The following is a 17,696-nucleotide window of genomic DNA, read 5'->3' as shown; positions in this document are numbered from 1 at the left end:
TCTAATGTTGACAAGCCTCACACTAGCCAAGCTTCGGTTTCTCCCACTCTTATTCAAGACAAGACTACAAATCCTTCTATTGTGCAACCGATGGTTTCTAGTGATGTCGTAGATCCTAAGAATGGGAATTCCATGGCTCTTGATAATTTGGGCGAGGCTATAAAGGGTAGAGACCCCAATGAAGCCGTGAGTAACCCTAGGGATCCATCAAGTGGTCAAGCATCTACTCAAGCTCAAAAGCCAAGAAAGGGTCCAATTTGTGTGCCTCCTCTAGATATGACGGATTGTGAGATTCCATTGCCTTATCCTCAAGTGAAGCGAAAGCAAGAGTTAAAGAAGAAGCAAGAAGCACAAACGAAAGAGTTCATTGAGTTGTTCAAGAAAGTCAACATCAATATCCCTTTGTTGGAAGCCATAAAGCAAGTGCCTTCTTATGCTAAGTTTTTAAAGGATGTGTGCACAAACAAAAGAGCATTTAAGGAGCATGAGCAAGTTTGTCTAAGTGAGAGTGTATCGGCTATTCTTCAAGAAAAATTGCCTCCTAAACTTAAAGATCCCTGTAGTTTCACCATGCCATGCACTATTGGGTCAAGATTCTTTGACAAGGCGATGTTGGACTTAGGAGCAAGTATTAATTTGATGCCATATGATATTTATCGAACACTTGGTCTTGATGATCTTAAGCCTTAAAAAATTTCATTGAAAATGGCGGATAGGAGTGTTGTCTACCCAAGAGGGATGCTAGAAGATGTGCTTGTGAAGATTGATTCTCTCTATGTGCCGGCGGATTTTGTTGTTCTTGACATGGCTAAGAGTATTGATGTTAAGGAGGATGAATCTCCTATATTGCTTGGTAGAGCATTCATGGCCACTGCCGATACCAACATTAGTGTAAAGAAGGGAATCTTGACGATGACCGTTTTTTATACTACTATTGGCTTCCGAAATTTTGATGCCATGAGAAGTCCTCTTCACTTAGGTGAGTGTTTTCGGGTAGATATGGTTGATTCCATGGTTGAGAAGACTTTCATTCAAACAAGTGCCAAGGATTCTTTAGTAGCTTCTATTATGCATCATGGAGAAGAGTTCAATGACAAAAGTATTGAAGAAGATGATTCCACTATTGAAGTTGCTATGCCCACCTCTTCCTCACACACTCCTATTAGCATGCTTGATCTTCAAGCGAAGTTGTTGCCCTCTATTATTTCTCCTCCTACACTTGAGCTAAAGCCTCTCCCATCTACTCTCAAGTATGCATTTTTGGGACCTAATGACACATTGCCGGTGGTTATCTCTTCCAAGCTTTGTGACGTTGATGAAGCCAAGTTATTGAAAGTGTTGAAAGAGCACAAAGGAGCTTTGGGGTGGACTATAGAAGACATAAAGGGAATATGTGCTAGCAAGAGTATGCATCACATTTACATGGAGGAAGATAGCAAGCCCTCTAGAGATGCTCAAAGAAGACTTAACCCTCCTATGATGGAAGTGGTCAAGAATGAGGTGACAAAGCTTCTAGATGCCGGTGTGATTTATCCTATTTCGGATTCAAAATGGGTTTCTCCTGTACAAGTCGTTCCTAAGAAAGGAGGAATGACGGTGATGAAGAATGACAAAGGAGAAGATGTTTCTCAAATAGTGCAAAATGGTTGGAGGGTATGCATAGATTACCGGAAGTTGAATAGTGCTACTAGAAAGGACCATTTCCCTCTACCTTTCATTGACCACATGTTGGAGAGATTGGCGGGACATTCCTATTTTTGCTTCTTAGATGGCTATAGTGGATATAATCAAATTGTGATTGCTCCCGAAGACCAAGAAAATACGACTTTCACTTGTCCTTTTGGTACATTTGCTTATAGGCGTATGCCCTTTGGCTTATGTAATGCTCCGGCAACCTTCCAAAGATGTATGATGGCTCTATTTCATGATATGACCGAAAAATTCATGGACATCTTTATGGATGATTTTTCGGTTCATGGTAACACTTTCGATGATTGCCTACACCATTTGAGCCTAGTCTTGAAGCGTTGTGAAGAAAGCAATTTGGTCTTGAATTGGGAGAAGTGTCATTTCATGGTGGAAGAGGGCATTGTCTTAGGTCATGTGGTTTCTAAGAGGGGAATTGAAGTGGACAAAGCAAAAATTGAAGTAATTGAAAAGCTACCTCCACCGGTGAACATCAAAGGTATAAGAAGTTTTTTGGGACATGCCGGTTTTTATCGATGATTTATCCCAAATTTCTCCAAGATATCCAAGCCTCTATGTGATTTGTTGGCAAAAGATGCTCCTTGGGACTTCAACAAAGCTTGCCTCATTGCTTTCAATGAAATCAAAAGACTCTTGACTTGTGCTCCTATTATGTGTGCTCCCGATTGGTCACTCCCATTTGAGTTGATGTGTGATGCTTCCGATTTTGTCTTAGGGGCGGTGTTGGGACAAAAGCATGGGAGATTGATGCATGCTATCTATTATGCAAGTAGAACCTTGAATGAAGCTCAAGTGAATTACACAACAACGGAGAAAGAACTCTTGGCTATCATATTTGCTTTAGAAAAGTTTCGGAGTTATCTCTGGGGTTCTAAAGTGATTGTGCACACGGACCACTCGGCATTGAAGTATCTCTTAGCCAAGAAAGAGTCCAAGCTAAGACTTATTAGATGGGTTTTGCTTCTACAAGAGTTTGACATAGAGATTCATGACAAAGCCGGCAAGGAAAATGTTGTAGTGGACCATTTGTCAAGACTTATTGATGGGGGAGATGATTGTACTATTCCTATTGTTGATTCCTTTCCGGATGAGCAACTCTTTACCGTTACATCAAAGGAGCTTCCATGATTTGTTCACATTGTCAATTATTGGGCAAGTGGTGGTACATTTATTCCGGAGGATTGGGACTATCAAACCAAGAGGAGATTTAGAAGAGATGCATGTCAGTATGTATGGGATGACCCTATTTTATGGAAAGTTGGTCAAGACGAAGTTTTGAGAAGATGTGTGCCACAATGGGAAGTTCCTAATATTCTTGAGCATTGTCATTCCCACACTTGTGGTGGACATTTTGGTGGAAAGAAGACCGCTTTCAAGATCCTACAAGCCGGTTTCTTTTAGCCCACATTATTCAAAGATTCTCATGATTATGCCAAGAAGTGTGACCAATGTCAAAGAGTGGGGAGACTCACCTCTAGAGACCAAATGCCTTTGACTAACATCATTGAGGTGGAAATCTTTGACACATGGGGAATAGACATTATGGGGCCCTTTCCTAATTCAAATGGGTTTGAGTACATTCTTGTTGCGGTGGATTACATCTCAAAATGGGTAGAAGCGCAAGCAACTCGGACCAATGATGCTAAGGTAGTTCTCAAATTCCTCCAAGAGCACATCTTTACTAGATTTGGCACACCCAAGATCATCATAAGTGATGGTGGTTCCCATTTTATCAACCGAGCATTTGCTTCACTTTTGAAGAAATATGGGGTTAAACACAAGGTCGCCACTCCCTACCACCCGCAAACAAGCGGGCAAGTTGAAATTTCCAATAGGGAGGTGAAGGGAATTCTAGAGAAGACGGTGAATAGCTCAAGGAAGGATTGGAGTACCAAACTTCATGATGCTTTGTGGGCATACCGTACCGCATATAAGACCCCTTTGGGCATGACTCCATTCCGACTTGTTTATGGCAAGGCTTTCCACTTACCCGTAGAGCTTGAGCACAAGGCATTTTGGGCAATAAAGCAATTAAATTTTGATCTAGCCAAAGTGGGTGAGAAGCAAAAATTTGATCTCCATGAGTTGGAGGAAATAAGAAGGGAGGCTTATGATAGTATCAAATCGTTTAAGGAGAGGACAAAGGTAACACATGATAAAAGACTTGTTGAGAAGATCTTTGAGCCTCATCAAAAGGTGCTCCTATACAATTCTAAGCTTCATCTTTTTCCCGGAAAATTAAGATCTCGTTGGAGTGGACCGTATGAAGTGGTTGAGGTATTCCCACATGGAGCCATTGAAGTCAAGAACTTGAGGAATGGGGAAACATTCAAGGTCAATGGGCATCGCCTAAGGCATTACTTTGACCATACTTATGAGGCTTTTAAAGAGGTGCAATTCCTTGATGACACCACCTTGAAGTGAGAAGCAATATGAGATAGACCGGCTTAGAGGTCTCTAAAAAGAAGCACTAGTGGGGAGGCAACCCTACCAAATTTTGAAATTTTGATTATCCTTTTTGTCGAAGTAGGTAGTTGAATAAGGCCTTCTTGGCCATGTTTTTGGAGGTTGGGAGGGTATGGAGATGGAGTTTGTTTTTGGGTGAAGCTTGATACTTATTTTGGGGAGGATTGAAGCTCCAAGGACCACATTCACTTGAAAATGGAGACTTGAACTATTTAAGCACCATGGAGCCTAGCTTGGAGCATACGCAAAGGAAGTCAAGGCTTATGCCTTGAGGTTGGTGTCTATTGGTCTTCTCCGAAGGTCGCGCGTTATGGGATGTCTTCAAAAAGGGGGTTTTCGCATTTCTTCTCCGTATTTAGATTTTTCATTTTCATAGTTATCTTTTGTGCCTACGCCCGAACTTCACTCTCATGCCTAAATCCGACATGGATTTGGCTTTCGAGCTCACTTTGCAACATTGAGGACAATGTTGGTTTTAAGTGTGGGGGTGAGGGTGAGGGTACCCTATCCCAAAAAAAAAATTAGATTTGTTTTTTTTTGTAATTAGAATTTAGTGGTTAATGCCTTTTCCAACCCCAATGACGAGCCATGGACTTAACTTGTTATGATTGTGGATAGATTAAGCATGATCTAGGACTTTGAATTTGTTTTGTGATTAAGTGTATATATGATCTATGCTTGACTATATGTGTGCACATAGCCTATGGTTAGGTTGGTTCATCATAATTAGAGAAGCATATAGATGATTTGATTGACTTGCATGCCCTTATTTGTGAGCTTTTGTGCTTATATCTATAGTGTATGCATCGTTCATTCACTTATTCTTTCATGTGTGTAGAATTTCATGACATTGCGTATCTAGAACTTGCTTGAGACCTCTCGAGGCTACTTTGAGCTTGCGACGGGATAGAAAGGATTGAGGCAATTAGGTTAATACCACCATAGCCAAAGAAGCATGTGCCCAAAGATATTTACCACTAGATTGCCACTTTGAGCCTATTTATATTTTTAGCCTTTTTGTTCATTTGCACCACAAATTCCTACCTAGCCTATACACTTTTATCCTACCCTTCCATGGTAGTTGGTGAAGCGATTCGAGAGAATGACTTTAAGTTTAAGTGCTTCAAAATAAAGAAAAAGTTAAAAGTGTGAGGTTACAAAAGAATAAGTGTGGGGGTGAGTATGTGTGTTTGTTCAAAAAAAAAAAAATTGTGAAAATAGAAAGAAAGTTCAAGGAAAAGAAAAGTAGAAGAAAAAAAAGAAAAGAAAAACTCGTGTGAAAAAAAAAAATAAAAATTTTACGTAGTATAGTGTGGGTTGTACATTGGGATTAGAGTGAGTGAGTTAGCATTCGAAAGCAAAAGTCATATATCTCTACAAGAGAGAGTTGCTTCACCGATTTCCATGGACTTTGTCTTTCCTTATCCTTCATTTCTATTAGCCACTTACCCTTAGCCCCATTACAACCAAATAAAAGACCTCTTGATCTTGAATGTTGTGGGCTACCTAGCGGAGATGAGATCAAAGAGCAAGCATATGGCGATGTGTGTTGTGAAATTGCTTTTGAGTGAAATATATATAACCCGTAAACACTTGAGCGGTAATATTTAGTGAACCTTTGTGAGTTTAGTGGGTTATATCGGGTCTTCTATATGCCTATTTGATTATGGTGGATTGATTTGGCACATGGTCAACACATGCATATATTTGAGCATGTCTCACATGTGCATCTTAATTGCCTTAGAAATTTGAAAATCTTATGTTGTGCTTATACCTACTTCATGGTCATCTACATAATTAGTTCTCCGAGGGTTTTGGTTGGAAAGGCTAATACTACACTTTCTTTATTTTTGTAAGTTAGTAGATTTTTGGATTAGATTTCATTTAGTTTGCTTGAGGACAAGCAAAGTTCAAGTGTGGGGGTGTGATTACACGCATTTTTATACGTGTAATTATATCTAAAATACTATAATTAAGCTAATCCTCAAGTTAATTAATATATAGTTAATCCATTTTTATTTATTTTGTAGGAAATAAGCGGAGTTACGGAGATCGTGAGAAAATGACGCAAAATGGAGCAATTCGGAATTTTTAGCAAAAGGACGAAATTGTGGAAATCTTAATTAAGCAATTAAGTTAATTGATTAATGCAATTAAGCTTAATTGGTTAATTAAGCACAAAACGTGCAGCATACAAGGAAAGATGGGCACCCACTGCTTTATTATCCTTTTCACACATGGCAGCAATACAATTAAGCATTGGGGCTTAATTATGCAAGGGGGGGGGGGGATAGCCGGATAGCAGCCTTTCTTTGTTTCTTTTGCTGGCAAAACGCACAGCTGCATGTGCAAGCACCCACCAGCCACAATTTTCCTTCTTTCTTCCTTAACCCAGTCAGATTGTGCCACCTCACAATCACCTCATCTATTCCTTTGCATTCTCCTCTCACCATGACCGCGGGACAGACCCCATCCTCTCTTCACCGAAACAAAAGGAGCGGACCTTACCTCATTCCATATATATTCATTAGACCTAATTTAGCCGCAGACCCAGAATTAATTCCATTCGCCCATTGATAGGAGCATTTTAATGCGACGTTTTAACTGCATTTCCTTACATTTCTTGCGTCATTTCCTTAGTAAAACTCTGTTTAGGAAAGTTTCCATTCTTTGATTGGGAAAGTTCCTATTTGTAGAAAGTTTCCATTTTTCTTAGTTTCTATTTTCCATTTTTAGAAAGTTTCTATTTTTGTAGTTTTCATTTCTCATTTCTGGCAAGTTTCTATTTTTCATTTTTAGTAACTTTCTATTTTTCATTTTTAGTAAGTTTCTATTTTTCAAATTAGGTAAGTTTCTATTTTTCATACTAGTTTCTATTTTCAGGACCTCCGAGCTAAAAAGTGGAAATGAACGCACAAATGGAAAGAGGAGCTTGCGAACATCAAGACGAACGAATATGAGAGAAAACGGTCCACACATTTGAGCAGAAATGAAGAAACAAGCTTTCCTAGTGCAACCAGGAAACCCTGCGAAATGGAGGAGAGCTTACCAATGAAGTTTCCAACGCAACTATGAAAAGAAATGAAAGAAATGAAGTGTTTTGCATTGGAAAATAAGAAGGCTTGAAGATGAAGCAACGAGGCCCAAGAACTCTATGGATTTTCGGCAAATTGGACCAAGGCCCATCAAAGCCCATGACATTAGGGTTTGTGACGCAAAACCCTAACCCTAGAGATGTTTTGCCGTGAAAACTAAAGAGAGAAACAAGGGAGATGGCGTGAAAATCAGAAATTAAAAGAAGATTACGCAAGAGATTTTCTAGGGTAATTTTAATGGAAAGATAAACCCTAGGAGACTCTTGCCGTCCAAGCCAAGAGGAAAAGGAGGAAGTTGCCGTGATATTCATGAAGAAACCCTAGAGAATTCGGCAAAAAGATATTCTAGGGAGAGTTTTATGGAAAGAAAAAGTGTGGACATCAAGAAAAGCACCAAAAGGCGTCTAGATTCATTCCTAGAAACCCTAAGTATATTTTGGCCGAAATTGCAAGAAGAAAATCAGAAAAAAATCAAGGGAATTCGGCAAGAATATATTAGGGAATCACCATGGAGTTTTGTGATTGGTTGGATGACACACTAGGGCTTACTTGGCAATTTCTCATTGGTTGAAGCTATGTGGAATTATTAACTTAATTCCTTGGAAAATAAATCAGAAAATATGTGCTTGGGGACCAAGTTTGCCGTGCTCCTATATATACTCCTTTATTCACAACGTCAAGCCCCCCCCCCCCCCCCCCCCTCTCCCCCATACATTTTACAACTTAGAAAAAACCAAAAAACTCTCTAGCCTAGCCGTGCTCTTCTCCATCCTCTAGGGCAACCACGAAGTGCAAGCAAGGCCAAGGAAGAAGAAGACAAGCCGTGAACACCATCCATCCTCCACCTTGAAGATTGCTTTCGAAATTCAAGAGACCACATCATCACTTCATTCATCTCACCTTCATCACGGTGTAATCCGATTCTCCTTGTAACTTTGCTTTGTATTTTCGTTGGTTTTACCCTAGTTGACACATATGTTTGAACAAGTGTTGATTTCTGAAATTCTATGATTAATTGTTAATTTTCAGATTCATATATTGCGATTTATGGTTGCTTTTGTGTGAGTGTTTGATTAAATTTGCATGATAGAAATCTTTTGTATGATAATCTTGAATGGTTCGAAACATTTAGGGTTTTTATGTGAATGTTGCTACGAATTTAAGAACATGAATCAACTTTTTGGTTTTGTGTTCTTGACTCAATAAGTAGTAAAGGTTTTGTACAAAAACCGAATTTAATCAAAGAAGATTGCAATTAGGTGGACTTTTTCATACTAAGTTGCACATTTGAGTTGATAGCCTTTCTAGGTGCTTATTGCGTTAAACATGTATGATTGACTAGCTTTCTAGGGCTTGAATGCATGTTTGATAGGATTAGTCTATGTGCTTTCACTTAGATTAATTAGCATTGAAAGTAAAATATGAGGAATTGTTTGCTTTTAACGTTTCACATGATCAACTCCTCTTACATGACTATGATGAACAATGATGAACTTGAATCAATTTTAATCATGAGTTTCGACTTTGATCTTTGTTCTTGCAGTCCATTTGTATTTTTATATTTTTGCATTTTAATTATTTAGTTAACTTAGTATTTATTTTCGGAAAAAGAAAACCAAAACAAAATCCCCCCTATTTTCGTAAATAGTGTTTATAGTCGTAAATAATTCTTGTGAATATTATACTTTGTTTTAATTTTAATTGTTTAATTGTTTGACAATGACAGGTGTACCCTCAATCCCCGGAATAGAACGATCCCTATTTACTTTATACTACTAATGACATTTCAGGGTTAAATTATGCGCTTACTTTTAGCGTATCAATTTTTGGCGCCATTGCCGGGGATTGAAAAATCATTTGTCATATTGTGAATATTTGTAATGTTTTGTTTATATTGTGACCGAAAAAAAAAAAAATAAAAATAAAAAAAAAAAAAAATTACTTGTTAATTATTTTGTAATTCTCGAAATTTAGTTAATTAATTACTTAGGTTGTTATTTATATTGTTGAACACGAGTTTAATTGTGAGTTGTAAATTAAAGAAGGAATAGGTGAAGTCGTGTTTATTAATATTGGCCTAAACCCCTTATTGGTACCTAGTTCAGGTCCCTTAAGGTTGAGGGCGGCCTTTATTAACATTCATTGAACTGTCTTCACACTTAGGACATTTTATATCCAAGTAAGTATAGCCTATGTGGGGTGGTGTCTAGGAAGGGGACAACGTTCATAACGGGTTCTGGATTCAGAAGTGCTACAAATGGGCGTAAACCACTATGTGGGAGTAGCCTATGCCAAAATGGATCCTACCTCTTGTGTTCGTCCTCCCCTACCTGGCCATTTCAGTAAGGTTGCTCAAAGGATGTAGGAGGGACTTAGTGTCTAGACGATTATACTTGGGCCGCACGTCCACTTGATTTACCGCTTGGAATTAGAATTGATATCAATAATATTTATGACAAAAGAAAATGTAAGAAATATGTTGTGATACATTAAGGTATATTGGATTAAACATAATCTTGGAAAGGGAGCTGTTACAGCCCATTGCACTCCGAGATTCCCTGTTCCCGTACCTAAGTGTTGAAAATATTTGTCAATTAAAAGAGAAAAAGAAAAGAAAAAAAAAAAAAACAAAAAAAAAAAAATATTAATTAAATGTGAATAGTGACGTTTTGTACTTGAGTTTAGGTACATATTTTGTCTAATTATATTTGTAAAGAAATTTACTTAAAGAAAATAAAAATGGAGTTATGAATTTCGTTAAATACTTAATTGTTGTGAGTGTGTAAAATCGTATGAGTAGACAAGGGCCCTTTTGTTAATATTGGCCTTAACCCTTCATTCGTACCTTTTTAAGGTCTTATGAGGTTGAGGGCGGCCTTTATTAGCACTTGGAGAACAGTTTAACACATGAGTTATTTTCTAAGCTGAGTAAGGGGCATTACAGATGGTGTCTTAGGTTGAGACCCTGGGTGATGGGTTCAAATTGGATCTCAGAGATACTATAGACTGTGCGTAAACCACAATGTGGAAGTAGCCAATAGGGGCGTAAACCTCAATGAGGAAGTAGCCTCCGTAGTATCACTAAAATGAGTCCTCCCTCTCACTTACCTCTTAATCTGGCTATCTGGCCTTCTGAAACAACAAAGGAAAGTGACTTATGTCTAAGCGACTATCCCTATATCGTAGCTCACCAATAGTAGTGGTTTCTATTGGGCTCGACTTACAATTCGGAATCAATTGAGTTATTAACTTTGTTTATAGCGTTTCCATGTAAAAATAAAATACTTGTACATAACTTTCAATTGTAAATTGGTTTGTTTTCTTACTTCTCTTACTTGTACAAAATTTGTAAGTTTCTTTTGTTGCTTGTGAATAGTGACGTTTTTGTATAAAGATTAACTTGTATTTCTTGTCTTTTGTAAGTTACTAACTTTTGTACATCTTAATGTTGTTCAGAATCTCCATGTATGTCCGAGCCTTCTAAACTTCCTAGCAAGAAAGAGATTGAAGAAAGGCTCGCTCGTTTGAAAAATCCTCCTACACTTGAGTACAGAAGACCATCTTCCTTGACATTCAAAGAGTACACAATTAACGAGCAAGGGAAGAGGGTCTATTCTTCTGAGGAATCTACTCCACCTACTCCTACTCCATCTCCTCCTTCACGTTCACCTTCACCTGTGGTTTCATCCAACTCTACTCCACCACCTTCACCACCACCTGAAGAAGTAAGGGAAGAAAGAATGGCATCTATTAGGGAACTATCCACAGCAACAGTCGAGGGAGGACCCCCTACAGGCATTGTATACCCTGCCCCTGCAGCAGGAAGACAAGCAGAGTTTGAACTGAAGAGTGGACTATTGCACCAACTCCCTATCTTCCATGGGCTTAATATGGAGGACGCCAATAACCATCTTAGAACATTCCAGGCTGTGTGTTCTAACATGCAACCACAAGGAGCAGATGAAAACATTCTGAAAATGAAGGCATTTCCATTCTCCTTAGCTGACAGAGCCAAAGATTGGCTATATGAGATACCTGTTGGACGTATTACTTCGTGGGACACAATGAAAAAGGCCTTCTTGGAAAAATACTTCCCAGCTTCAAAGGTCATCACACTCAGGAAGAAGCTCAGTGGAATTGAGCAAGCCCATGATGAGTCCTATGGAGCCTACTATGAGAGGTTCAATTCCTTACTTGCACAATGCCCTCAACATCAGATGAAGGATGAGACCCTACTTACTTGCTTTTACGAAGGACTCTTACCCTTGGAAAGGCAAATGCTTGATGCTGCAGCTGGAGGAGCTTTTGTGGACAAGTCACCTGCAGCTGGGAGGGAACTTATTGAAAATCGTGCCCTAAACACTCAACAGTATGAGGGTGTGAGACAGACCACTCGTAGGGTCAATGAGGTGAGCACTAGTCCTGCCATTGCGGATCAATTGAACAAACTCACCCTTCTTGTGAACAAAGTGGCGACTACTCAAGTCCAAGGAGGATCTTCTGCTTGTGAGGTATGCTTTACCCAAGGACATCCTACGGATCAATGTCCTCAACTAAGTGAAAATGGTGGTTGGGAGTCTGTGAATGCCATAGGAGGATATCAAGGAAATCAAGGAGGTCCCCCACGTCCAAGGTATGATCCATATTCGAATACCTATAACCCTGGATGGAGGGACCACCCCAACTTCAAGTGGACCAACAATGAGAATGTTCAGAACCCTCTTGGTGGGAGTTTCCAACGTCCTCAAGGACCTTCATTCCAAGGACCTTCTTTGCAAAGGCCTTACATGCCTCCTCAACAAAACCAAGGGAATTCAAATTCTCACTATGATAAGACGATTGAGGCATTGACTAATTCCACTCAGGCATTGACTAGTGCCACACAGACTTTGCTACAAGGACAACAGAACCACACCAAGGACATTGCTGACCTTAAGAAGCAGATGGGACAAGTGGTGGACTTCATGACCAAGTTTCATGAAACTGGTAGGCTTCCGAGCAACACAATTCCAAATCCAAAAGGAGGCTTTGAAGGCCCAACCAGCTGAGGACGAGAGGAAACCAAGTCTAGGCTGATAGACTATAAACATTAAGCGCTGCTTGGGAGGCAACCCAATTCAGAAGTAGCTGTGGAGGAGTCATCAACGCAGATTTGCTTTCTCTTCCCCTTTTACTTCTTCATTTTCTCTTTGTTTTAGTAGTTATTTTCGTAAATTTCATCTCTATATGCTTAAGTATTTCATTGCATGGTTATAATTGATTACATTGAGGACAATGCAATATTTAAGTGTGGGGGAAGGGATTTATATTTTTGTCTTTTATTTTGAGTCATATATATTGAAAAATACAAAAAAATCGAAAAATGTCAAAAAAAAAAAAAATTCGTTGCTTTTGTTTTTATTTTGAGTCATAGGATGCCTTTCAACTGTCTAGGATGATTCTATATCTCTGAAATTATGGCTAAAAGAGGACCACAATATCGAGATGATTTTAACATGGTATTCTTTGGTTAATTGAGATATATGAAAAATGCATGCATGTGTAGTGGATATGGATTGCATGACCTTGGTACAGAATATGAGCATGTTAAGATGAGTTTTGATTTAATAAGCCAATGTGAGATATTTGAGCCATGTCCCTTTTTCTTGGAGTGAAAATGAAAATATATTCTTAATTTCTTGGCGATGTTTTGTGATCTCATTATTCTTTCATCTTGATTGACTGCTTGCCATAGATTAAGTTTAATGGACTAGAGAATGCTAGAATTCGCTCTTGTGCTTGTTGAGACGTTATATCAATACATGGCCCTGATTCTGGAAGGGATAGAGGCACCCTAGGAATTACCACCATTGCCATATAAACTTGTGTCCCTAATTGTGCCCGTCGTGGGACCCCCCTAGATAAGCCCCTTTGAGCCTACATTAAGCCTTTTCGTTCATCACCCTTAAAATCCTTAACCACGAAGCTTAGTATAGTTACAACCCTACCCTTTGTTCTAAGAACTTAGTGGAGCTATCTTTTGAGACATATTACATGGGTTTGGTGCTAAGGATGAAAATTGAGAAGAGGTGAAAGTTAAAGTGTGGGGATAGACTTGTCCATGAAAAGAAAAAAAAAATATGAGAAAGCCGAAAAAATGAAAAGAAAAGAAAAATGTCACGGCTCAAAAGAAAGAAAAAAAAGAAATATCTATGGATTTTAGTCCCCCATACTTAGTGATTTTGGAGTTTGATTTGAATTGAAGGCCCACTACAGAAACATTTGGCCTTTGTCCATTTCACTAGAGTTCAAGGGAAGTTTACAATGAAGATTGGGCCCAACATGAAGACATTAGGCCCTTTTATGATCACCTCTAGGGGAAGTGACGTTTTTACAATGCCTTGGTGGAATTTCTTGAGGTCTCTACATTCACATGAGCTCTACTAGGTTTTTAGGACACTTTGATAAATCCTTACCTTTCGTTTCTTTAAACCTTGAGCCTTGGCCCCATTATAACCCTTGAGAAGACCTTCTTGATCCTTAAGATGGGACAGCCCTTGATGTGGAGATGAGTTACAAGAGTTGAACCTATGGCAGTCCATTTGTGCAAGTAGTTGATATCCTTCATGAGATCTTTAAAGAAAATTATACTTGTGCTTTCGTTTCTTGCATTATGTGATATACTTGCTATCTTTCACATATAATTGAGTGTATAAGCTTTTAAGCATTGCCATGATCTGAGAGAAGAAAGAGTGGATATACCTTGTGAGGAATTGAATCAAACTTGTTTGAAGCATGCTTAACAGAAACCATCACCACTGTTCCAACCAAGACCTACTTGTGTATACGTGAATTATGTGTTTTAATTAACTCTCGAATGCCTAAACATTGATTCTTGGTGGAGTGCTAATCTTGGTGTTGTGAAAGTAAGAGATTGCTGAGACAAATAGTTGAAGGGCAATAGAGTCATTGTATTTGTTTGAGTCTTTAATTTTCATTGAGTCTTAGTGTGTGTCTTTGTTTGATTTTGCTAAGGGACTAGCAAAAGCTAAGTGTGGGGGAATTTGATAGGAGCATTTTAATGCGACGTTTTAACTGCATTTCCTTACATTTCTTGCGTCATTTCCTTAGTAAAACTCTGCTTAGGAAAGTTTCCATTCTTTGATTGGGAAAGTTCCTATTTGTAGAAAGTTTCCATTTTTCTTAGTTTCTATTTTCCATTTTTAGAAAGTTTCTATTTTTGTAGTTTTCATTTCTCATTTCTGGCAAGTTTCTATTTTTCATTTTTAGTAACTTTCTATTTTTCATTTTTAGTAAGTTTCTATTTTTCAAATTAGGTAAGTTTCTATTTTTCATACTAGTTTCTATTTTCAGGACCTCCGAGCTAAAAAGTGGAAATGAACGCACAAATGGAAAGAGGAGCTTGCGAACATCAAGACGAACGAATATGAGAGAAAACGGTCCACACATTTGAGCAGAAATGAAGAAACAAGCTTTCCTAGTGCAACCAGGAAACCCTGCGAAATGGAGGAGAGCTTACCAATGAAGTTTCCAACGCAACTATGAAAAGAAATGAAAGAAATGAAGTGTTTTGCATTGGAAAATAAGAAGGCTAGAAGATGAAGCAACGAGGCCCAAGAACTCTATGGATTTTCGGCAAATTGGACCAAGGCCCATCAAAGCCCATGACATTAGGGTTTGTGACGCAAAACCCTAACCCTAGAGATGTTTTGCCGTGAAAACTAAAGAGAGAAACAAGGGAGATGGCGTGAAAATCAGAAATTAAAAGAAGATTACGCAAGAGATTTTCTAGGGTAATTTTAATGGAAAGATAAACCCTAGGAGACTCTTGCCGTCCAAGCCAAGAGGAAAAGGAGGAAGTTGCCGTGATATTCATGAAGAAACCCTAGAGAATTCGGCAAAAAGATATTCTAGGGAGAGTTTTATGGAAAGAAAAAGTGTGGACATCAAGAAAAGCACCAAAAGGCGTCTAGATTCATTCCTAGAAACCCTAAGTATATTTTGGCCGAAATTGCAAGAAGAAAATCAGAAAAAAATCAAGGGAATTCGGCAAGAATATATTAGGGAATCTCCATGGAGTTTTGTGATTGGTTGGATGACACACTAGGGCTTACTTGGCAATTTCTCATTGGTTGAAGCTATGTGGAATTATTAACTTAATTCCTTGGAAAATAAATCAGAAAATATGTGCTTGGGGACCAAGTTTGCCGTGCTCCTATATATACTCCTTTATTCACAACGTCAAGCCCCCCCCCCCCCCCCCCTCTCCCCCATACATTTTACAACTTAGAAAAAACCAGAAAACTCTCTAGCCTAGCCGTGCTCTTCTCCATCCTCTAGGGCAACCACGAAGTGCAAGCAAGGCCAAGGAAGAAGAAGACAAGCCGTGAACACCATCCATCCTCCACCTTGAAGATTGCTTTCGAAATTCAAGAGACCACATCATCACTTCATTCATCTCACCTTCATCACGGTGTAATCCGATTCTCCTTGTAACTTTGCTTTGTATTTTCGTTGGTTTTACCCTAGTTGACACATATGTTTGAACAAGTGTTGATTTCTGAAATTCTATGATTAATTGTTAATTTTCAGATTCATATATTGCGATTTATGGTTGCTTTTGTGTGAGTGTTTGATTAAATTTGCATGATAGAAATCTTTTGTATGATAATCTTGAATGGTTCGAAACATTTAGGGTTTTTATGTGAATGTTGCTACGAATTTAAGAACATGAATCAACTTTTTGGTTTTGTGTTCTTGACTCAATAAGTAGTAAAGGTTTTGTACAAAAACCGAATTTAATCAAAGAAGATTGCAATTAGGTGGACTTTTTCATACTAAGTTGCACATTTGAGTTGATAGCCTTTCTAGGTGCTTATTGCGTTAAACATGTATGATTGACTAGCTTTCTAGGGCTTGAATGCATGTTTGATAGGATTAGTCTATGTGCTTTCACTTAGATTAATTAGCATTGAAAGTAAAATATGAGGAATTGTTTGCTTTTAACGTTTCACATGATCAACTCCTCTTACATGACTATGATGAACAATGATGAACTTGAATCAATTTTAATCATGAGTTTCGACTTTGATCTTTGTTCTTGCAGTCCATTTGTATTTTTATATTTTTGCATTTTAATTATTTAGTTAACTTAGTATTTATTTTCGGAAAAAGAAAACCAAAACAAAATCCCCCCTATTTTCGTAAATAGTGTTTATAGTCGTAAATAATTCTTGTGAATATTATACTTTGTTTTAATTTTAATTGTTTAATTGTTTGACAATGACAGGTGTACCCTCAATCCCCGGAATAGAACGATCCCTATTTACTTTATACTACTAATGACATTTCAGGGTTAAATTATGCGCTTACTTTTAGCGTATCACCCATTCGGCTCTCTCTCTAAACCTTACAGCCGACCCATCTTCTTCTTCCTACCCTCTAACACCGACCCACCCAATTACTCACTCTCCTCCCATCTATTCTTCATCATCACTCACCCAAAGTTCATCAATTTTTCAAGATCTCGGATTTTTAGGTATAAGAGAGAGTATAATTCCAAGCTAGTCATGCTCACTCTTCAGTGTAGTTGTGATTAGTATTGGTCTCTCTCTTTTCTTTACTCTTTTCTTTCTTTAATTTCTTGTAATTGATGAATTTCTTTGTGGGTATGTTGATGGGTTGTGAGTAGTTTCTTATTTTGGTCTAGGGCTTGAAGCCCTAGCAATTTTTACCATGTAATGACATTAATTTTTTGTGCTTAATGAAATTGTGATGTGGTTTTTGTTCATGACTTTGCGTAATTTTCGATGGGAATTTGTTATAGCAATTGGCCAATTTTATGACTAGTTCTTGTCCTCATCATGAAATTCATTTAATTAGTGGCTTGATTTTATGAATGAGCAAATTGTTAGTCTCTAAAAATTGACTTAATGCCATTTTACGCATGTTAGGAGCCCTAGTCCGGTCTTAATGTGTGTGTGATGAGAATGTGAATGCCCTAGCCCGGATTTACATTATTTTTGTACTATGAGAATGTGAATGCCCTAGTCTGGATTTGCATTATCGCTCTAAGGCCCTAGTCCGGCTTAGAGTTAGGGATTGCACCATTTCCCTTTTGTTGTGTGCCAAAATTGTGTTGTTACGGTAAATGATTGCTAGAGTGGATACCTTGGTACCCAAATTTTGTCTATTGTTTTCCAAACCTTTAAATTTCTAGCACTTCACTTTTTTGCAAATTTTAATTTCCTAGTTTTTAATTTCCAAAACCAAAAATTAATTGCCCCAAATATTTGCTCACATTTTTCATTGTAAGTACCATAAGGCCTTGAGCCTAACAATTTATTTTGGTGAGTTCTTGGCTACTTTTTGGCTTCGGGAGACCCAAGCCGTGCATGTGTGAGACTTGGTGTCTCACTTAGCCATTTT

General features: G+C 38.2%; 1 protein-coding gene across 1 annotated transcript; it reads left to right on the top strand.

Moving 5' to 3' along the window:
* Nucleotides 1-90: 90 nt before the first annotated feature.
* Nucleotides 91-690, top strand: LOC133737458 (uncharacterized). The gene has a single exon (XM_062165002.1). It carries the CDS (start codon nucleotides 91-93, stop codon nucleotides 688-690), a length of 600 nt encoding a protein of 199 aa, XP_062020986.1.
* The last annotated feature ends 17,006 nt before the right edge of the window (nucleotides 691-17,696 follow it).

Source organism: Rosa rugosa, chromosome 3 (assembly GCF_958449725.1).
Source record: "Rosa rugosa chromosome 3, drRosRugo1.1, whole genome shotgun sequence".
In the NCBI taxonomy this organism is placed as follows: Eukaryota; Viridiplantae; Streptophyta; class Magnoliopsida; order Rosales; family Rosaceae; genus Rosa; species Rosa rugosa.
Note: the sequence above shows the minus strand (reverse complement) of the source record. Positions and strands in the feature narration are given on the sequence as shown.

Excerpts from the sequence above, each read along its gene's own strand:
- LOC133737458 (XM_062165002.1), top strand. The coding sequence starts at position 91 with ATGGTTTCTAGTGATGTCGTAGATCCTAAGAATGGGAATTCCATGGCT.